Raw genomic sequence first — 24,438 nt, 5'->3', positions numbered from 1 at the left:
AATAATGTGTGGAGGCTGGTTAAGGATGCTTTCAGTAACGGAAGTTTCGATAAGAGTTTAGCAGAAACACTTTCCCTAAAAGAGATCACCCTACCACAATGAAACACTTCAGACCGATTTGTTCATGCAATGTGTTATATAAGCTTATCATGGAGGTGTTAGTGAACAAACTTCGGCCTTTTTTGGATAGTCTTGTTGGTCCGTTACAGAGTAGTTTCATTCCTGGTAGAGGTACTACAGACAATGCGTTAATTGCCCAGGAAATAATACATCATATCCATAAATCTAAAAGCAATCAGGGTCTACTGGCTGCAAAACTTGACCTGGAGAAAGCTTATGATAGGGTGGACTGGGATTTTTTGGAAAAAACTCTTGATGGTTTTAGCTTTCCAGCTCGGATAGTAAGTCTCATTGTGTTTTGTATTCGATCTTCTTTATTTATTTTGTGGAATGGATCGAAACTGCCAGGTTTTGTGACCCGATTTCGACATCTATTTTTTTTTATTATTCGGGCCAACTTGCATGTAAATCGACTAATTTTATGGGTTCTGAAGTTAACAACGATGTAAGCCTCCAATAACCCTGAGGTTTATGAGACTTGAACTAGTAACCTCTAGAAAATAAATCTATAATCTGATTAGTTCAGTTACACTCTTTAATTGAACTAGTGACCCCATCAATTTCAAGATATTTATTTGTCCCGGTGATGGAGAAATTAGTATGTATGATTGTTAAAAACATTAATGATAATTTATGGAAGCCTGTTCATTTTCTGGAGGAGTTTCGAGAATTTCTCATTTTTTTTTTTGCATATGATATCTTGACTTTTAGTAAAGCAAAAAATTATGAAGTAAGATTAATCAATGCACTCGCATCTGACTTTTGTAAGACTTAGTCATGGGATGATTGAGAATGTAGTAACGATTGTTTTTTAAAGTGTTTTTCGCTTAGAAATGTATTAGAACAAAGTTTTTTTTATTTTAAAAAATCATTTTTAACATTAGCATATTAAAATGATCTGAAAACACAAAAAAAATATTAATTTCAAGCAAAGAAAAAAATAAAAAAAATCAATATTTTCTAAAAAACTTTTGAAACACAAAAACAAACGTAATAATATTTGAATATTTGGAGTTAATGTTGAGAAGTCCAAGACTATGTGTTCTAAGCTTATAAGCAGAAGAAAAATGATAGATTCACCCAACTTTCTTCAATTAGGATGGCTACTAGTCTTGGAAAATATCTGGGGTTAATAGTCTTATAATCCAGATCATGAATTTGATATATTAACTCGAGTTATCTAAAATCAATTTAATATATTGATATTTTAAAATTAAAAAAATATATCATCTTGAAATTTTGTTTAGTCAAAATTTATTTTTACAGGTTATGTGAGTTATTTTTGAATCAGTAAAGTCAACCGGATTCTATTGGGTAAACTCTCATATGATTTTTTTTTCTGCTAAAAAAAAAACATTAACAACATTTAAATACTTTTTTTATGTTAAAAAAAAATTTAACACGACCCGCTCTAGTTTATACTAAATCACGCTTCTTTATCATTAATTTTAATGTTGGTAATTGATTGGTTAAAGCTTTATAGATGGAAGATCCAAATAGAAATATTTTTTTTATTTTAAACCCAACTAAGAATCTAGTGATAATTAGAGTTCAAATATTATATTTACCCTTAAAATGTAATGCAATTGTTTCGATGAAGCATGTTATGGTAATGAATGAGTAAATGAAGAGCTAAAAATCGGCAATGATTTGTTGCCACTGGGGAGTAATTCTACAACAATATTCAAAGTCACAGAGAATATTGTGCCCGTTCTGCAATAGTGTACAGTAGAACGATAAAACATTTCTGTAAAGTTTTGTGAAAAGATATTGAAAGTCGACGGAAGGTTCTGGTGATCCAGGACTGTACAAAGTATTTTCTACTGAACAACAATGGAACAAGGACTGATCAGAGTGCTTCGCAGTATACCTCCATGTTAAAACAGCAAGTGTGGGCATTATTGAGCAACTCTTTCACACGAGTCCCTCCCAGAGTAATGGCGTTGGCCCATATGTGCTTGATCCATCTCATCTGTTTTTTGAATGAAATTTAACAGTCCACTAAAACTTATAATTCAAGAAGTTAATACTATGCTGGCATCATGAAACTATCACATGTTCATGTTTTAATACGCGCTAAAGTCAATCGCAATATTGTTCTTCTTTGAAGGTCAAATTAAGGAGGCCATATGAAAGTGATGGATGTGTAAAAGGTTAAGCCTTATCATTTAGTCTTGAGAAAGCTGTCAGTGTGTTCTTGCATCCAAAACTAGCTAGCTAGCTAGCAAGCAAACACAACAAGAACTACTTGTTTCCTCATTTTGCCCAAGCATGGACAACCTTGAAATGATTTCTGTCAAAGCAAAAGATACAATGATGGCATGCATCAGCCTTTTTCTATACATGGAGCTTTTGAGTTCATGTGGAAAACAAAGCAACAAAGAAGTTGTTTATATATAGCAAGCAGAGATAAGCTTGAGCACTGCACCTTACCCGAAGCATAAACTTTAAGTTAACACAGAACTCGTTCAAGAAATGTATCCATCTTCTTTTGGTTGTTGTATGAATACATTGATTTACTGATTTTAATCAATTTATCATGATCTCTTAATTATAGGCGAATGATCTTGTTTGTTTATTGAGAGATACAGTATGTTTTGAAGGATGATTCTCTTCTATAATTACATGCATCGTTATACATAACATAAGAACTTCAATTACTGAAACTCATGAAACGTTAATATTTCATTAAAGAAAGTTATGGAGTGCACTACTGCTGGGCTAAGTTGTTGTTGCTTGAGGGTATTTTTCTTTTCTTTTCGGACTGGTGTGCATGGATTAACAAGTCAAGATCCGCTTAATTACTGGGTTAATTAGCGGGTTTGTTTACTTAATTGCGCCGATCTAATAACTGGTTAATTAATAAGTAGGCACCGAAGTTTATGGCCAAGAAATTCTTATCCTCTACGAAAAGAGTAGCAGATGTAATCAAATTCCATTTTTTAACCCATGGAATACATGGCTACTCCGCATAAAGTACCACAGGCATGATCTTATGATGAGCTAATTACAAAGTAATTAAAGAACCAGTCTTTGGCTGAAATACGTGTTCTTGTTGCTGCCGTTTAGGAAAAACAAATTGGAACACATCTTCATGCAGAAAGCTTGGAGATCCGATTTTATGGCTCGCCGAAGAGTGTAGCCCTGCTAAGCAATTGCTAAAATTGGCTAGCTTTCTAAACCATTGGCCATCGAGGCATGCTGTTATTATCATTCCAGGATTTGGAATTGTGTTATTGCTGCCATCTGTTTCAAGTTCATTGCATCGCAGTTGGCTAAAATCTAAGTTCCTCGTCAGCAGCAGCCATGTCTGACGCTACCGTTGGCGGGCCCTGTGAAAAACATGACCATCGTATCGAGTAATCGGTGGGCAAAGAGCTCAGAAGACGGGACCCACAGACTGCTGAGGTGCTCGCTACTCAGGCCCCCCTCCCCACAGAAGCCACAACAACACCATGCTCGATGTGGGGCTGGGAAAAGGATTGTCCACAATAACTCCATAAGAGGCACTAATTCTGCAATTAAGACCTCCATAGATGGACTTTATTTAAGGCACGGTACCGAATTTTCTGTCTTGTGACTAGACGTGTGAAGGGAGAGGGGAGTGACATGACACAATACACCTCACATGAGAGGTAATCTCAAATTTATTGGATTTGGAATGCTGCTTCATATTTTATTACTTGCTTATTCTCAGACGTAATTGCACAGGGGGTTTTGCTAACAGCGGCATTACATAATTTTCAGTCGAGTATTCTTTAATTTACACATTGTCTGCTTCGCATCAAAATTTATTATGAAAATGCGGCAGCTTTCCCGAATTCTCTATGTCCCAAACGGGGAAAATAAATAATAAGAAAAAGAAGTCATTGTGACATGTCAACCCATAGTGACGCCAAATAGAGCTTGGAAACTGATTTTTTTGGGAATATATATATATATATATATATACACTACAAAATTTCACAGCCGACGGACATATTTCGTCGGTCTGTGATTAAGGTTTCGTCAGTAATATATTTACCGACGTCTTCACCGACGAAATACGTTCGTCGGCTTTCCTTTCATCGGTAATACCAGATTCCGTCGCTATATCGGTCGGAAAAATAAAAAAAAATATTTGCCGATGGTTTTACAGACGAAAATTATGCGCCAGAAAAAAAAAGTTTCCCGCTTGAAATATACCGACGGATTTTAGCTCGTCAGTGATAATGTGACATACCGACGGATTAAAACCATCAGTACAGTTGTCGGTGAATGTTTGGAATACCGATCGAAGATATCCGTCTGTAAATTCATCGGTCGTTGTGGCAGGCACTGTAAAATACCGACGGATTAATTCTGTCGGTAAAGTTGTCGGTGAGTGTATAATACCGACTGAATATATCCGTCTGTAAATTCGTCGGTGACTATGGCTTGTCAAATGCTGACAGATATATATATATATATATATATATATATATGAACTTGTATTTGTACTCGGGAAAAAAAAAAAAAGCAATAATGAAATACCATGCTAGGTATTTGATTCCAAAGCTTGTACTGGACTTTTTTCTCTTGTGCATCCTGTGGATGTTAAGGGACACCTAAAAACAACTATATACGTCAACCAAAGCTAGAAAATGTCATTATAACAAAAAAAACAAATAAAATAAAAACAAAATAATATTCTAATTGTATAATTAAATTAATTAAGGACATGCTGATCTATTTCCATGAAATATGCACCAAGTCATGGTCCTCACGTCCTCACACACGAGTATGGATATGAAAGGTACTGTGGATTTAAAATATTTGCCACAACAATAAATCATGTTTGTGTGTAGCTTAGTGGTAGTCATTGCAGGCATAACTCTGGAGTTAAATTGGTGTGTTTTAACGTGAATCCTCGTATTGAGCATTGGATTTCACGAGCTATTTACGGTTGAAATTATATTTTTTAAAAATTTAAATTTATTTTATTTAAAATTAATTAATTTTTTATATTTTTAAATTGTTTTAATGTATTGATGTCAAAAATAATTTTTAAAAAATAAAATAAAATTATTTTAATACATTTCCAAGCAAAAAAATATTTTTAACCGCAACCGCTACCACATTTTCAACCACCTTATTTTTTTCATAAAAGTCACAATTAATGACCATTGTATTAATTTCAAAAGTGTTGAAATGATTTTTTTTTTTTTTGAAGATGTTAATGGTTTTTTGGGTTTTAACTTAATGATGTTAATGGTTTTTTGGGTTTTAACTTAATGGTATTGACGGATTATATATCTAAATTAATTTTTTTCACAGTTGTATCATCAACACTTGAATATACAATAACTTTTTTCAAGGATTTTTTTATTTATATTTAAAATATATATTTTAGAAAAATACACCAATGTTGTATTTTTGGAGATAAAAGTTTAATTGTAATTGATATATAAACCAATTCAAAGATATTTTTATTATCTAAAAACATAAAAAAATTCATTATAATACAAACTAAAATTATGACTCGAGGTTATTTTTCATATTACATCAACTTGATGTTGATAATGTTTTTTATTTTTTAATGGCTATTTTTTTTTCTCTTAACTCTTGCACCAATTCATGGGTCGACCTTTTTTGTCATTTTATAAAAGGTTACGATAATATCATAAATATAAACGCATGCAGACAAATGATAAGAATATCTGCTTGTGGTTTAATATAATCCCCCACATCAAAGAGTTGTGGAGGCTGGGAAGCCACTAGACAACAAAAGTTAATAATGTGCATGCTAAGCAAAGCTGCTGTACCTTTCCTCTAGAATTCCCATTCCCTGAATTAAACATTAACCTACAACACTTAAAAAAAAAATATGAAGTTTTGTATGGTGATTTATTATTCATTTTTATTCATAAAAATAAAAGCATATATATAATTGTTTTACAACAAATTCAAATTACATCTGAGTTGATTAGCATGTGCGACAACCTAAAAATTACAGGTTCGAGTGCGGATAAATTTATTTTTGTTTGTTATTTTTTTTTAATAAGGATAAAAAATTAAAATAAGGCCAAGTATGGAGCCTACTCTTTACTACCTTTTTCTTTTCTTTTCTTTTCCTTGCCTTTTTTTTATTGGTATTTTTATGCTTCGAAAAAAGTTATCGGATTTGCTAACTCTTCACACCCCCTCGCAAAAAAAAAAAATTGGGTCTTCCCATGACGTAATGCATGCATACAAACTAGTATTTTCTAAAGATGAATTTAAGGAAATCTCACCCAAATAGATGTCATAAGTCCATCTTGAATTCTATTTCGATCACATTTAAAAAAATAAAAAGAATTCCAAAAGGATATTTTTTATGTAATGCAGCTAATTTTGAACTTTTTTGTAATTTTAACCTATTTTCTTATTGTTTGCAAGTTGATGAATTTTCAAATTAAAAAGAAAATAAAAAAATCAAAGAAAAAATATAAAAAATAATAATTTAGTGAGCATAGTGATAATTGATGGATAAGGGGAAAGGTTGGATAATGTGAACATTTCAAACCTTTTTCCCAAGCAACTAATGGATAAGGGATAAGGTGGAAAAAAAGAAGAGAAGATAGAATGAGAAAGGTGCAGAAGATTGGAGAATATAGGAAGATAAGAAGAAAGAAAAAAAAATGAGAGGGGTATAAATAAAGAAGTCTTATAACAAAAATAAAGAGGAAGGAGCAAACAAAGAAGAAAGAAGATCAAAAAGAAAATCTAAGGGGAAAGAGAAAGATTTTAAGAGAACAATAAAAAAGAGAAAAAAAATAGGAAGAAAATGTGCAAAAAATTGAGTGAAAAAGTATGGGAGGGGAAAGGAGGGAAAAAAATCACCTTTAGTGTCCTCTTTTCAATAAAATAAAAAAGTGTAAAACCCTAACAACTTCTCCTCTATAACACTGACCACCACCTCTTTTCAAGCTCCACCATCTCATCACAACCATCTACCTCACCATCAGCAACCTCTTCTCACAACAACCACCACCAAAATAGCAAACCCAACAGCCCTTCCTTTATTTTTTTTCCTCATCATCATTGACAGCCACAACATCACCAAATTAACCACAATGACCTAGTTGTAACAACTCTTTGCAATATATCTAGCAGCAGTCAAACCTATAGTAGGGAGAGAGAAACTAAGAGAAAGAAAAAGGGAAATGAAGGACAAGACCAAAACTTTAGACAAACCAATCTTCTCTCATAAAGAGCGGTGAAGCTCATTGTCAGCGTAAAAGGGAAGAGGAAGACAATGCGCACCGGGAGAACGGACTCATGTGCCTCTCAGCCTCACCAATCTGTGAAATGACACACTAACAACATTGGTAGCCTATTCATGCATGGCTTGCATGAACCATAAATTGATTTTTCAATAGTTTTAAAATATTATTGAATATAGCATTTGTTATTTTTTATGATTTTTAGTTGATTGATATTTTTTATAAATGATTGTTGATGACATTTGAAATGTTATGGCCCACACCGATGTGTGGCAAACTCGAGTGTATGAAGCCATCAATAAATTTATTTTTGAGGTGGAATAAGGATAAAAACCAATACCCTATAATAGAGTTAGGAAAATCAAGTTTATTTTGGTTTATATGAGACATGATAGCTTATGAAAGTTAGTGGTCAAAGTGTTCATGCACTCATAATTTAAGAGGTTTTTAGTAAGTTTTCAAAAACAAAAAAATTTCTTCATTATGTTTTTTAAGGATCCAACAAAAATAACAACATGCCTAATTTCCTTTTTTAAAGTTAAATTCACATCACATCCATCTTTAAAGTTTGACAGATCTACTTAAGAATAAAAATGTGTTGATCTACAAATTAGTCTTCAATCTATTCTCAAGAACACCTTCATTATCTAAAAGAAAGCTGTTTTTTCCCAGATTATTCTTTGTATCATAACATAGTAGGAGCACTACAATGTGCAACCATGACACATCTTAACCTTGCTTTTATAGTGAATAAGTTATGCCAATACATTACTGCTCTTACTAAACTTCGTTGACAACTGGTACAGTGAGTTATCAAATATGATAAGAGAACTCTCTACCATGGATTATAGTTCTCAAAGACTACTAATCTCACTTTATAATTCTTCCTATGTGAAGATTGGACATACTTCTTTGATGATAGAAAATCTACAAGGTGGTATGTTATATACATCAGAAAAAATCTCATTAGTTGTTCCATAACAATAAACTATTTCATGTTCTTCTATATAATTTGAGTACCAAGCTATTGTAAACATAATAATTGAGCAATTATTGTTACATTCCTTGCTCAAGGAACTTAACATCATATCCATCTAGCCATTTATTTTATAGTGTGACAATTTGGGAGTTACTTTTATATCACACATTCTATTCTTTCACACAAAGACCATGCACCTTGAAGTGCATTCCACTTTGTGTGAGATCAAGTGTCCAAAATTCTACTGGAAGTTCATTTACACGTGATTAAGTAGCGAATACCATTATAAAATCATTGTCTTCTAATCATGTTGTCTTTCTAGGGGACAAGTTAAGACTACAATAAAAAAGTGTTGAACTTGAATAAGGGTATTAGAAAACTAATCATGATCCAGCCTCCAACCACAAATACGGATTGAGTCTTGGATGGGTCGAAGGATCATCCTTGTATCTCTCATATGATCAAGTGTTATATGTTTCCTTAAAGAAAACCAAAACCAAGTCAGCAAATATAAAGAAAATGATAACTTAAAAAAAATGTTCAAATCCAAAATACAATGAACTTCTGGACTCGGCTATCCACAAGCTGCGACCCCCATTTATGTATGTTCTCATTCACATGTGGGTTTCAATAAAAAGCTTCATCGATCTTAGATCGCGCCTAAGCATTTTAGCCTACAAAAGGAAGTTATTGTTAGTTAAACATTTCCATATAATACAACAATTTAAAAAAATATATCATATAAAACAGAATCTTATCATCTGTTTTGCATGTGAAATGAACAGAATAGATCCGTTAGAGTGCGTGGTCATGGAACCATGAATCTCCTTAATTCAGTTCTTTGAACCAGACTATGACTGCCTAAAAAAATGATCAGACATCACATGCTAAAGATAAGCATTCGAGATTCCCTCAGAAGTGTGTGGAGGTATGGAATCTCTTCATACGGCTATGTCTTCCCAACCTGGAAGACCTTTATATTTTTCATATTTCTTTGTTTTTTTTTCTGGGCATCATACCAGAAATCATGCAACCTGGTTCATAAAAAAATAGCATAAGATAACGAAAAATATAATTTTAATATTTTTAAAAAAATTATCACAATTTAAATTCAATCTTACCTTATGGCTTTGTTATTCTCCCACACTTTTATGGCAACACTAGTGTCAACCTCCTCTCAATAATGTTTTTCATCATCTTCATTGATATTTGTATGTCCACTGGTTTTTAATATATCACTTAACACCTTAACATCAACATCAACATCAATAAAAATATTCTCAGCGACACAAAAATTTGCATTTTCTTCTAAGTTGGTAGACAAAGCAACTCAATATGGATTAACTAACTCATCAAGTTGAAAGACATCATCTACAACAGTTACTTCATCATTATCATCCTAAACAACTTGGACATGACCTCTAGTTTTGGTTTTCACAACGGATAACCGGTCAACTCTAGAACAATCATTTTCTAATGGAATGAGTGTATGTGCAATAAACTTGTTGGCATTGCATGGTAAAAAGAAAGACATTGTTGATATTGTGAAATCGAGTTGATAGAATAAAAAGATTTTATTCTGCTCATAGTGATATTGCAATTCAATCACCTCATCTAACTTTCCATAATAATTAACTTCAAGTTCATTAGAAGTTGATCCCTTAACACAAACTCTACTATTATATGTCTTTGCAACCTTCGTGTTATCCTTTGTCTTTTATCTCATGTCCATCACCATGTTAAAAAAAATTTCAAACATGTTCTTTTCGGTATACATGACATCTAGATTATAACGGAGGACATTAGTCTTCCAATAAGAAATCTCATAAAAAGTAATTTGCTTTATCAAATTGTGGGTCACACTAAAACAATTATGTTTTTGCTTGCGGGATTGAAAATCAAATATAATGCCCTCGTATTATGAGACAACATCATATAATTCTTCACCCAACAATACTAGCGTGCAACACTCCTTTTAACTCTACCTATAAATAAGTCTTTTTTGTTATTTCTGTACTTATGACTGGTTAGCAAGAACCTTATGTAGCAATAAAAAAGATGTTTTACCACCATTTGTTAAGGTGAAGGCCTTGTTATTTTCCATGTAGTATGGATAAGTTAATTTTACATGTGTGCTCCAACTAGAAACCATCATGTACACAAGAAAATCATTGATAGTTTACATCAAAATCATCTTTATCTAAAAAATTTATTTCCTTGAGACATCATATGCCAAAGTCCTAAATGACCACAACTGATTCAAATCATCAATCAACGGTTAAAGACAAACATTTATATTCCTATCTAAGCTACGAGGACTGGGTATGACCATAGATAAAAACATAAACTTCATTCTCATACACATCCCCGTTGGCAAGTTATAAAATATGAGTATCACCAGTCAATAAAAATAAGGTGCAATAAATAACCTAAATGGATTGAATCCATATGTATATAACCCCGTGTGTGTGTGTGTGTATATATATATGTGTGTGTGTATGATTCCATTGAAAACTAAGGATGCACTCTATTAAACTACTTTCAAGCTTCATCATCAGAAGATTACACCTTGACTCCATCCATCATATCATATGAATGATGTCATGTCATCTACTTTGTAGTCTTTAAAGACATGAATAACCTTTGTAGCATATGAGTGATTGGAAATTATCTCAATTTTCTATGTGCAACATAAGTCATTCCCTTACCAATTTTGGATTTATACCGAGTATGCCCACAAGGTTTTGCACTCTGTGAAATTTGTATTTTCACGGTAATACAATAAGCAGAAGTTTGAACACGTATTAATTTTCTGGTATCCTAAGCCAATGGGGTTTCATCATAGATTTAACATCATAGAAGTTCTCTTTTAGCCTATTCCCTTTAAGTAAAATGCTTCTCACCCATTCAATAATTATCTCACAACTGACCTCACTCATCCAATAACCTGACTTGATGGTGAACACCTATACAATGATCGATAATTAACTATGATTTTTGCACACTTCCTATAATGGTTCGGTAGAATCTTTCAATTTATTCAAAAAATCTAGTTACATCTGCATTTGGTTCTTTATATACACTTAAACATTCACCTTCATAACCCTTACTCATTCTCATTGCATCTATCACCATACTCTTATAAGAATTAATATTATCATCCATAACTCCATGCACGTTGCTAGAATTAAAAGTTGAGCTTACCATCTTTTTTACTATGGTCTCGTAAGGAATATAGGGTTCTCTGTGTGCAAACCAACACAAGTATTTTTATATGAACTCTTTTTGTATAAGATGCATCGTAACAATATCTTGATCGAAGAACTTTTTATTTTCATACTTTTTACATGTACATCTAATACTACCTCCATTAATATTCTTTGAATTAGATAGTGTGTAATTAATAAAAACCCTCAATCTCATTACAAAAATTCATCATGCGCAACCCTTCAGGTGAAACTCAATACATCCAAGAATGATCATCCATTACTTATATGAAACCTATATAGAATATTGATGACAACATGTATTAATTAATAATGTGAACTAAATAAATTATCGGTACCCAACTAATTAGCTATCATTGGTTCAATTCAAACTTATTCAATCTATTTTAATAATACTCTTTAGTCATTATCAATTTTCTCTAAAAATTCAAATTTCTCTAAATTAACTAAAGTTTTCAACTTAACTGTAAAATTGACAAAATATGAAATGTGCTCATTAAATAAACTCATTATTTCTTTCATTGTAACACACCTAAGTTACAAAATCAAATTCAATTTCATCAAGTGACAAACAAATATAATTTTTTAAAATCTCAAACAAACCTTAACATGTACAAATCATACATTTATATAATAAATTCCTCTAAGAAAAAGCTATAAAACAAGTAAGTACACAAACAAACTATATATATTACACAAAAATACCAAAACATTAACATAAAAAATGGGTTACAACGACAAATAGATAGGTTTGGTTAATTGATATGGAAAATCTTCAAAACAAATTGAGTCAAGATAGGGATACTAATAGACTACATGTTAGGGTGGTTGTATATGTTATGATGAGAGTTAGATTTGTGATAAAATAAGGGGGAGGGTGCTGTTTTTTGGAAAAAAAAAAGGAAGAAGAAGAAGAAGAAGAAGAAATGAAGGAGGGGGTAAGGAAGCTTGTTGTTGGTTATAACTTTAATATTACTAACAGATTCCCCACCAGAAATTAGCGACAATAAATTATCATCGATAATTCCATCTGAAATATTGACACATCAGATTTACCGATGCAATTAATGAGGGAATACCTGCCTAGGTTTTTTCATTCTTTGAATTCCACAGGTAATTCTCTTGGTATTCACCGACAAAAAAAATTTATCGGTTCTTTCTAATAGAAACATCGAAGTGATTTTCCATTAGTAAATGTCATCGTAATTTATTGATGTCATTTTTTCCATCGGTATTTCCATTGGTATTTAATAATTTTCTAGTGGTGAATGGGGATGAAATTGGATTGGAAAAAATAAACGAAGGAGGATGAAATTAAAAAAAAAAACTATTTAAAAAATGATACCAAACAAAACAAATAGCAACCAAAAGAATAGGGATCAAATTTTAAAGATTAAAAAATCATAAAGGAGTAAAATTAAAAAATATTTGTAATTTGATAGCTTATTAAAAAAAAATAAGTAATCAAAAGGATATGGACCAAATATGAAGAAAAATTAATTAAAGGGGTTAGTCTTCGAGGAGAAGAGAAACAAAAAGAAGGGAAAAAAAGAAATGGTAGTCAGCTCTAAACCAGAGGAGCTTCTTATCCACGTGTTACCTTATCGTGTAGGGAACGTCGAGATCTTTCAAATGCCACCCTAGAAGACGGTGTTTAGTAGTTGGATAACCTCGCACGCGTCCTCCAAATAGTGAGGGGGCCATCACATGATGGCATATGCGTTGTATACGCCAACAGTTTTTAAAAAATAATATTTAATATGTCAATTACAATAATGCCCGTGAGTAACCTCTAAATTTACAATAAAACCAATATAAAATAACCAAAAAGCCCTTATGAGAGAGTTATGTTGGTAACATCCCTGAGTGAAAGACATTATATTTTTTTTAGGGTTAAAGTAGTAATTTTAATGTGCAAAAAAAGAAAATGACAAATCTAACCTCATATAATATGTTAAAGACAATTTTGTCATGGTGAAAAGATTACCTTACCCCCAATACCTAGTTCAATAGTTTTTTTGTTCAAGTGCAATTTTGTAATTACACCATTACAATGAATAGTGTTATGAGTCTTAGTGCATAGTAACTTCTTAAGGAGAATTAGGTTTTTTTTTTAATCTTTGACATCTGATTTTGGAAGTCTCAGTACCCATAAAAAAAAATATTAATTATAAAATTAACAAAATTATTGATTTTTAAAAGGTTTTCGCAAGTACAAGCTTAAACTTAAGTAATGTTTGTTTTTGCATTTAAAACCGTATTTGGATGCGTTTTAAAAGTACATTTGACTTAAAAATAAATAAAATTAATATATTTTTTTAATAATTTTTATATATTAATAAAATAAATAAATTATTTTAATATTTTTTCAATCAAAAAAAAATAACTATACCGTACCAGAGTACAAAAACACTTCTCGAAACGATGTAGGAGGTCAATGGCTCAATACTTCGGATTCCAAGTTCTTGAACTTAACGAGATAAGACTCTTTCCCATCACATGGGATAGTCCTTCATGCCCGTTCCATTGGTAATTCGAACCTTAAAACTCAGCATGAGTTTGAAAGCTTTCAAAGAATATGTTTCGATAATAAGTTCATTGGACGCTATTTGCTTCACATGATAGGCTAGTGAAGGTTTGTCAGTATATTCTTTGATCATTGGTAACTCTTGGTTGGTGGCCTAACAAGTGAACAGCCATTCATCCCGTACATAACTATGGAGAAAGCATTATTAGTTCTTATCCAAATGAGTGACTCCATCATCAAAAAATTATATCAAATATATATATATATATATATATATATATATATATATATATATATAAGAAATTATAATTGCAAGACTAGGTGGAATTAGATATAATTTGTCCAATGCTCACAAATTTTTTTTTTTAGATTCGAGGAAATCTTACCTTTCGAAAAGTGTATTTTGTAAGCCCAGGTGAGCGAGTGAAGCTCTGGCTGTCTCAGACTCTTACAAGAGATGCACGCTTTTATTCAAACTCAAGAACTACTATGCAAATCTCAAACCCTTTACTATCACACTAAGTTCCTAATGTTAACAAATTTGCGTACAAGCAAATTGATAATTAACATAGGCAGATGATATTGTATCCAATTACAAGAGGGAGGCAAAAAGAAAAAAAATGTTATGTAGAGAGTAATTTAACAGCATATATTTAAGAAAATCCTTCGCTTCCAATTAGAAGCTGTACACACCACGATGATAACTAAAAAAAAAAAAAAACCTCGCTTCTTTTTTTTTTAACATATTTATGCAACTGGAAGTTCAGTAATTCCAAAGGTAATCAAGATCAACTGGTCCGGCAGAACTTGATGGATCCTCAAAGGACCCATGAACCAATTCATGGTTGGTTACCACTGAAGACATATCAGTGCTGAGGCCAGTGTCCTCTGAGAGCTCCCGTTTTGAGTTTAGGTTCATGCCGGGTCCTTGGTTTTCAAGCAATATCCTCAACATGGAGTGTTCTGGCATCATAACAGAATCTGGGTATTGAAAATTTGCTATGTTTGGTAAAATATGAGAGGAATAGAAAGAGTTTGGAGGTGAGGGTTTTGAAAACAGAACTGAGGAAGGGGACATGTTTGAAGAAGACAAAGGAGCTCTAAGAGAAATGTTAAAGCAATCAGCAATGGTTTCATGGGGTTTCTGGTCCTCCGTTGGATTGGAGAAGCAGGTCACGTGAGACTTATCACCTATGTTAGTCCTCTTGTCGTTATTGTGTTGAGAAGAATCCATCAATGGAGGCAATATTGTTGGCTTTAATTCATTTCCATACGAGCTTAACCTCACCAACCCTGAAATATGTGTTTTCTTTCCTCCACAACTCTTCTCAAAAATTCTACAGATGACCCAATCATTCTGCAACCGAAGCCAGGCAAAATGATCTATAAATCAATACAATCACCAATCAAGTGTAACAAAATAAAAGTGAAACAGAGGAGAACAGGGGAAACAGAGTGATAACCCTACCTTTGCTGTTTTAGGGGGATTATAGACGGGGTTTTTCCCCTCTAATCTATACTCATGCATAACCCAGTTGGTTTTTTCTCCTTTGGGGGCTCTCCCTTTGTAGAAAACCAAGGTCTTCTTCATGCCAACAAGTGTTTTAGCCCTGTAAATTTCCTTGTCTTTGCCTGTGGCTTTCCAATAACCAGCATCAGTAGCCCTATTCGTCCTTAAACCGGTGGGATACTTCCGGTCTATAACACAGAAGAAATACCATTCCTTTTCACCCATTTTAGCCCTCCCTGCATTAAAAAGAGCACAAACCATAAAGTGAGAACATGACACATAGCAAAAACTGCTGAAGAATTAAGAACCAGAGGGATATTGACATAGAAGACTTACAAGGCAAATCCCATGGCTCACACTTGTTTAAATCGACCTCACCAATAGCTCTAGCACAAAAGTAGTTGTCCAGAACCTTCTGAGACAGGTAGTGAGTTATGAGCTCTTCATCAGTTGGATGGAATCTAAATCCCGGAGGCAATTCCATCTGCTCATCTTCCTCACTATACACACAATTGTTTTCCATAACCTTCAAAATCTCACAAGAATCTCTCCAAATCTCAAATGGGTGCCTAAAAGATGAAACAAGAAAACAAATTTGCCAAACCAAGCTCTTGTAGATGAAAGCCTGCGACGTTTATATTATCTGTGTAGGAAACAAACCATAAAACTATTGTCAGAGAAGAGAAAATCAGATGCTAATACAAGAGAGAATTATGAACCGAAAAGGCTGTGATAGGGGGGGAGGTGGTTTAAGAGAGAGGTGGTGGGCATAACATAACCAATAAATACTAGTTTTTGGAGAGAGGGGAAAAAAAACAAAAACGAGGGTGGGAAGGCAACTATTGCTGGGTGGTTTTCAAGTTTCCATTTAAGAGTAGGAAAAAAAAATACTGTTTTAATTGTTAAAAATGTATTTTTTATTTATTACATTTTCTGCAATTTCTTTTTTATTTTATCTATAAAAACATGCATGTCACTGTCACTTTCTATGCGCTGCATGTACTGTGAATTAGCTCTTTTCTTCTTGCAATTAAAACCGATTTTTGTTTAGTCTTCCTTTTCAGCTAAGAATATATATATATATATATATATATATATATATAGTATTAATTAGGCAACGAGAGGAAAAAAAAAAACAAAAGTAGATGGCTTAAAAGTCTTGAAGTTAGTTGCTATCTGTTTAACCAAAGGTATATGCTGTTCAAGAGATACATGTATAATTAAAAGCATGTACAGGAATTTGAAACTAAGGCTGTGATTGGGCAACGGTGCAACTGTTGTTTCATGATTTTTTTTATTTTTTTTAATTATTTTGATGTATTAATGTTAAAAATAAATTTTAAAAAAATATATTATTTTAATGTATTTTTTTAAAAAATACTGTTAAAAATATTTTCTGTGATATCCCAAAACAATAAAAAAAATCACAAATTTTGTTTTGATGCAAAAACGACAATAGCCCCCACAAACCTCATTATCTTAGTTTTGTTTTTCTTTCTTCTTATGAAAACCTCATTATCTTAGCTTAATTAGCTAACCTAAAGGTGCACACGATCACAAAACCCTCAAGTCAAAGTGCCATCATTGCTCCCACCAAGATATTTTAGATTTCAGTTTAATTTTATATATTATTTATTGATCATCAGAAATATTTTATAGTTAATTATTTTCCTGTGGATTTTGGCAGCGTACCAGCGACCGGCGATGCTGCATTAACTCTAACATGATTGAACCAAACAGATTGACCATATACAGTTTAACAGTACAATCAGGCCCACGTGTACTGTTCTAGGGTTTCTCCTTCGAGCTAGGGACCATCCTCGTGAGTTGATAACTCCCTCGAGTTACCTTTGACCAAGGTGATTGGATCTCTCATCGTAGAAATTGTACTTTGGCACTTGCTTTTTACTGCTGTGACGAGAAGAAAAAAAGAAGATAGAGGGTCCAAAATCATACATTATCTAAGATATTAAATAATATCATCAACAATTAACTCAATTAATTAAAATTAAAATTTATTTTTAAAATTATCAATTCAAGTCTCATAAATTTTAGGGTTCTTGAAGACTTATATGATCGTTAACTTCAAGACCCGTGAAATTAATCGAGATACACGCAAATTGACCTAAGCACTTATTTATATATATATATATATATATATATATATATATGGAAAAGTTGAAATATGTTAGATAATAGGTATAAATATAAGGGATAAATATTATGTCGTAATTTGAAATAGTTAATTGTAAGGGCTGCAATGATTTTAAAATGATAGAATCAAAGTGGTGTAAGTACAGTGTCGTAATCCTATTTTAATCTATAGTCGTTGTCTACTAATAGCTCATTTATTTATGTTGGGTACCACGCTCCACACAGCGATAAAAAAACAAAAATGTGTGGTGCATCGCGTAAAGAGGCAAACTCTATGTAACTTCACCGAATTATAATTGTGGTCTGTCTAAGATTATAAACACAAGATATTTTATTTTAAACATGGTAAAAATACAGCTTTTAATATCATGCAAACAACTCTAAAATCGTTATAAGAAAAAAAATCTCAATTATGTATATAGATGATATAATATGATATGAAAATATCCCTTAAAATCAAGATAATAATCATACATACAAACTATCAACTTTATAGAAATAAACTAGGTTTTTGGGCTTGTGTTCTATTGGGGTTGGAATAATTTTTTTATCGGTGAGAAAAAAGATGACAGGGCGACATGAATGTGTTTTTTTTATAAAAAAAAACACGACTTGGAGGACATCCTCGAGTGAGAAAAAAATGATGGTATAATTAATTAGATAATAAAAGAAAAGATGATGGCAATAAATGGACTAACTCAAATAAAAAAAAAATCATGGCAACTTGCAAAAACAAAATGGTTAAAGAAATGAAAAGGATGGTGAAGCTAAGATTTCAACCAATCAAATAGGAAAGAACAAAAAAAAAACTAACATACATCAACATGAGAAAGCATGCTAAATATGCAAGATATGTTATGAGATCATGATAAATTAATAGAAAGCAAATAAAAAAATAAATTCTAATTTAAAACAAATCCAACATAAAATAGAAATTTATATGGTCAATAAAATAAGGATAAAAAAACACAAAGCAAACCAAGCAAGCCAACCAAACTCTGTGACATGTATCATATGAATAAGATAACTCAAATAGAAAGAAAACCAGGAAACATTACGAAGCTTAATTTTAAAGCAACCTAATACCGAAGGACATAACATAAAAAATATTAAATTTTTTATAAAAAAATTACCATAAAAAACAACATAACCCGCCAAATATGTGGTTTAAGTTATGGGACTGAGATAAACAAATAGAAAGAAAACCACGAAGCCCAATATAAAAACCTCAACTTCGAAAGATAGAACTAAAAAATAAAATTAATTCTTATTCGATATAATGTTGAAGGATAAAATTGATAAAAATAAATAAATTTAAAAAATTTACCAAAGTAAATTTGACCAAAAAATGATAAATAAAAAGACCCGAGATAACACGAATCAATTTGAAAATTCATAAAAATCCTATAGAAAGCAGATAAGAAAAATAGAGCCTAATCGCTAATAATATAAATGTTGAAGGATGAAACTAAAAAACAAATATGAGCTTAAAAGGAGAGAAAGAAAAAAATCAAGCAAACTCAGGTGAACCTTCTAAACCTAAGCTAATGTCTCAAACTCGTAACCCATCAAATCCTAGACCCGGACTAAATAAAAAAGCCCAATTCCCAATGGTTTTCATATTGAAGGATTGAATTGAATATATATATATATATATATATATATATATATATATATATATATATATATATATATATATATATCAATTTAGAGAATTAGCCAAAGAAAATTCTACAAAGAACGACAAATAAAAAGACTTGAGATAACCCGGGTTACTTTCAAAATCAATGAAAAAATCAATGTTGAAAAGTCATAAAAAAATCTTATAAAAAGCAGATAAAAAAGGAACAGAGCCTAATCTCTAATTATATAAATGTTGAATGATAAAACATAAAACAACATGAGCTTAAAAGTAGAGAAAAAAACCAAGCAAACTCGGGCGAACCTTCTATACCTGAGCTGATGTCTCAAACTCGCAACCTATGAAATCATAGACATGAGCTGAATAAAGAAGTCCAATTCCCAATCAATTTGATATTGAAGGATGAAATTGAAAAAAAAATCAATTTAGAAAATCTTCCAAAGCAAATTCAATAAAAAAACAACAAATAAAAAGACTCGAGAACACCCAGGTCATTTTCAAAATCAATTAAAAATTCAACAAAAACATTATAAAAGATCCAAAACACCCCTATAAGAGAGTTTAGTTGATTTGGCAGCGCCACAAGTGCCAACAACAAGGGGTTGTCCACTTACTGACACACACCAACAAGTTTTTTTTAATAATATTTAATGTATGATGAATTACAATAATGCCCCTGTGTAACCTTGATATTAAAAAAACATGATAAAAGGTCCAAAACGCCCCTATAAGAGAGTTTAGTTGATTTTATCTTTAAGTGTAATAAAGTAATTTAACTATTTCAAAAAATAACACAGACTAAAATGCCCCTGATTAAAAGAAAGCATTTTTTATTCTAGGGTTAAATTAGTAAATTTATTATGGAAAAATTAAAATTACTGGTCTATCTCTTTATAATTTGTAAATAACAATTGTATCATGATGAAAAGGTTATTTCACCTTTACTACATAGTTCAAAGATTTTATAGTTTATAAATAATTTTATTATTATATCATTACAATGAATAATATTTTGTGTCTTGTTGAAAATTAATTTCCATTGGAGTTAATTTAATTTTTTTTAAAAAAATTAATTGGTAACTCATAGTTAATACATAGTATGCATATTTCTTTTTAGCAAATGTACTCCTTTATGAAAGAACACTCTACAAATTCTGCCCACTAACTTTTTAGGAAAAAAGATTCCGAGTACTGAAATTTATTTGTAGCATTGATTCATCATCTAGAAGTCCTAATCGAAATGGAATTATTTTTGGAATTATTAACTCCCTGACGTTTATCATTGATTGCCATTTAGAGAAGCGATCGGCATAACGCCATAACCACAAGTATTGTTTTTGTGATAGTAGTACCATGGAAAAATATCAATAAGTCTACATTTTCTAGAAGAAAATACCAGTAAATTCAATTTTTTTTCAGTTAATCTTTTAATTTCCTTATAAAAAAAATGTTTTTTTTTCCAATCACTTCATTAACCACCGAGTCATTATTAAAAATAGTAAAAAAATTCATTTGGGGTAAATTCTAAATTTAATTATTGAATCTGTAGCTTCAACAATTCAAAAAAAAAACATGAATTATATGATTTACGAATTTTATTATTATTAATGTGGGTGTCCGGGCCAGTTTGCACGTACCTCGACTAATCTCACGGGCCCTGAAATTAACGAAGCTTCCAGTGACCATCATATTAACAATCACAAGACTCGAGAACTTGAAACCATAGAGGAGCAAATCTTTTAATTCCAAGTTTTTATCACTGGACCATCTACTAGATGATTATATGATTTACTAAATTGATATGAAAGGTGGTGTTTTTAGTATGGATAAAAAAAGGATTTAATTTCAATTAACACATGATCAATCTTCAAATAAAAATTCGTAGATTTCTCCTATATATATTATATATTAGAATGATATTTGTTATTATAATTTATATCACTAAAAATATTTTATTATAACCCTTATAAGGTCTTGCCCCCGTGGAAAAAGAAAAGGCTCCATAATTCTCAAAGTCATCTCATATCCTTTTCAGGAAACAAATAAATTATGGAGTCAAGAAGGCGTGGCAGAATTACTATTTTAAGGAATTTCAATCACTCGGGGAACTTGAGATCCAACGGTGAATGGTAGAATATCACAGTCAATGTCAGCATCTGCCACGTAAAATCCGAAAGAAAAACGAAAAGACAGTGCCGTCATTGAGGTAAAGCAACCAAACGAATCCACACGGAAAGTTCCCATTGGTTAGATTACAAAGATAATACCAAACCTAACTTTAGCTTAAGTGGGATTTTGACTAATCATAAAACTTAACTGCCGAGCTGGCAATGTGGGCCATGCTTCCTATAGACCGACAGGAGGCAACGACAGGGAGCATACACGCGGCTAGAGATGAATGGTTGTGAAGTGTTTGCAAAGGTGGGAGTTAGGCTAACGTTGGTAATAATTTTTTTGAAAAATATGGTGTCAGGTTTGAAGATATGAACCATCACTTCCAACCGTGCAATACACTGCACGATTATTTCTGACTTCTCAGAACATTGATTGCTTTAATAAGGTGGATTATCTCACTTCTATACAGTCGTTTATAATGTCAAAGAATCAATCGAAACAAGCCCATCCTCGTTGTTTTTCAAATTTTTTATTATTTTATTTTTTATTAATTTTTTAATAATTTTAAATTGTTTTGATGTGTAAATGTTAAAAATAAATTTTAAAAAATAAAAATATATTATTTTAATATATTTTTATATAAAAAATATTTTAAAAAATAATTACTACAATCTCAAACTCAAATGTTTAATAAAAGAGATGAGAAAAATACATGGCTGAAGGCCAAATTTGGCGTGTTTAGTTTTTTTTTTTTTTTTTTTTTGTTGTAGGTTATATATAATTAAATTATAGTTTGAAAAAAAAATTCTTGCAACTTTATCTTGAATTAAATTTGAATAATGGAAAGTAAACTCATTTGAATTTGAATTTGGATTGATATTGAACAAAACTTGATTGTTTATAAATATTAAAAGCAAGCAATGGAAGTAAAAAAAAAAAAAAAGTAGAGAGGTGGACTATAACCTATTTTAGTAAAATCAGCTTAATTTATCCTTATACTTTAGGTCTGATTTTCAATTTGTTCCTATAGTCTAATTATTTTCAATTTGTTTTTATATTTTATATCATTTTTGAATATATCTTTCAAGTAGATATTTTTATTCAAACTAACAAAACTACTCTTATTTAAGAAACTCAAACCAACCAATTTATTGCAAAAAAAATTGAAATTGAGAATATTTTTCATATTTTGTTAAAAAAAAATAATTTCATGATGATTTTTTAGTAAATTAATTTTAAGTTTTATTTTCTCATGTAAATTTATTTTTATTCGTTTGAATGAAAGAATGATCTTACATTTAGGCACAGATGAGAAACAATTATTATTATTTTAAATAGGTAAAATTAATTAGCTAATAATTTCCCTCTATTTTAGGTGCAAGCATCCTTTGATAATCTATATGTAAAGTGACATATATGTAAACAGTTAGATTTAGCCCTCCATGTATCCATGAAACTTGTTCTATAAAAATATATTAATTCTTCAGTCTTGTGTAAATTGGAAAGCAAAAATATTGAATTCTCCTAAAGTTGTGCGTATGACTACACTCTTTATTTTTCCCTTAAAGATATTCATATTAAGTGTTTGATATTGTGGTGCATGATATATATTTTTTTAAAGTGTTTTTCAATTAAAAATATATCAAATAATATTTTCATATATATATATATATGCACAAGAAAATCATTCAAAATCATATAAAAACATTAATCTGATATTTTTTCAAATGAAAATTAATTTTAAAAACATGTTATAACACAAAAACAAACATTTACGTAGCATTAGGCAGTAAGAGGAAAACAAAAACAAAAGATAATGCTAAAAATTTACTTATCTAGGGAATTATACAAAATTTCAGTCACTCTTAGCTTCAAAATTACCCTAGGTAAAACCAACATGATACCTTTTTTTTGCCCTTTTACTTATAATGAGTGAATAATATAATACTTGTTTGATGTTGAAGCCTGTGTGTGTGGATGGATGGGGTTACAGTGTTATGGCCACTAGGCTACTTGATCCAGAAATACATGCCTAATACTTTAATTACATCTTGATCAATGATTAGTTGCTAATTAGGTGAATGATAAGTGCCCATAAAGTTGAGTTCTTGTTGAAATTGGCCCAGATAATTTTTTACTGATTTCTTTCTACAGGATAAAACACAATATGCTTCACTGATCAGATGTTAAGAAAGTGATCTTTCATCTAAACAGAGGGAAAGAAAAATCAAGGCTTTCTTCCAAGATGATTAGCCAAGAGTGGGAAGAGCAGGATTAGGAACACATGATTCATGATTGATCTTTGATCTCAATTATGTAGAGAAGTTTCGGTTTTTATTGGCATAAAGACAGCAAAAGAATATTAAAATAATGAACACTTAATCCTCAAGAATGCTAAATTGTGTATTATATTATATAGGTCAATCGAAGCACTTAGAAAATGAATATACATTTATGTGAAGGACAATACTTGAAATTAAATATTTAGATGCTATTTTTGACCGTTAAATTATTTAAATATGACTAATTTCATTCCATAAGATGTCATTAATAAACTAAGTCCAAGATTTGCAAGAACGAAAGGTGGGAGTTGTAACCAACTACTGTATGATGTGAGAGGAGAAGTAGATCATGGTTGGTTTATTTGTAAACAACCAAAGATGTCCTAACCGTTCTTAATTCCTTTTTAATAATTCTAATATAAATTTTTTAAGTGTGATGTGAATATCATGTGTGTCATGTTTGTGGCATAGCCGCAATCATCTTTCTAGATCGGATCTTCGGGTGTGGGTGAAAAGAACAAAAAATTCTTGTTTTTTATTAAAAATAGATTTGGAGTCGTTATCTAGTATTTTGATCATTAAAAACTCTAACTGATTTTCAGAGTTTAGATAAAAGGACTGATTATGTATAAGAAGAAAAGTATCACTCATAGTACACC

The 24,438-nt window shown here is 31.1% G+C and overlaps 1 protein-coding gene across 1 annotated transcript; it reads right to left on the bottom strand.

Moving 5' to 3' along the window:
* Nucleotides 1-14,524: 14,524 nt before the first annotated feature.
* On the bottom strand, nt 14,525-16,406 carry LOC7495988 (NAC domain-containing protein 100). The gene is made up of 3 exons (XM_024588446.2): nt 15,923-16,406; nt 15,545-15,822; nt 14,525-15,433 (listed from the first exon to the last, which is right to left on the bottom strand). Exons 1-3 carry the CDS (start codon nt 16,107-16,109, stop codon nt 14,840-14,842), a joined length of 1,059 nt encoding a protein of 352 aa, XP_024444214.1. The 5' UTR covers nt 16,110-16,406; the 3' UTR covers nt 14,525-14,839.
* Nucleotides 16,407-24,438: the final 8,032 nt, after the last annotated feature.

Source organism: Populus trichocarpa, chromosome 17 (assembly GCF_000002775.5).
Source record: "Populus trichocarpa isolate Nisqually-1 chromosome 17, P.trichocarpa_v4.1, whole genome shotgun sequence".
NCBI lineage: Eukaryota > Viridiplantae > Streptophyta > Magnoliopsida > Malpighiales > Salicaceae > Populus > Populus trichocarpa.
The sequence above is the reverse complement of the archived record's forward strand: the minus strand, read 5'-3'. Positions and strand labels throughout refer to the sequence as shown.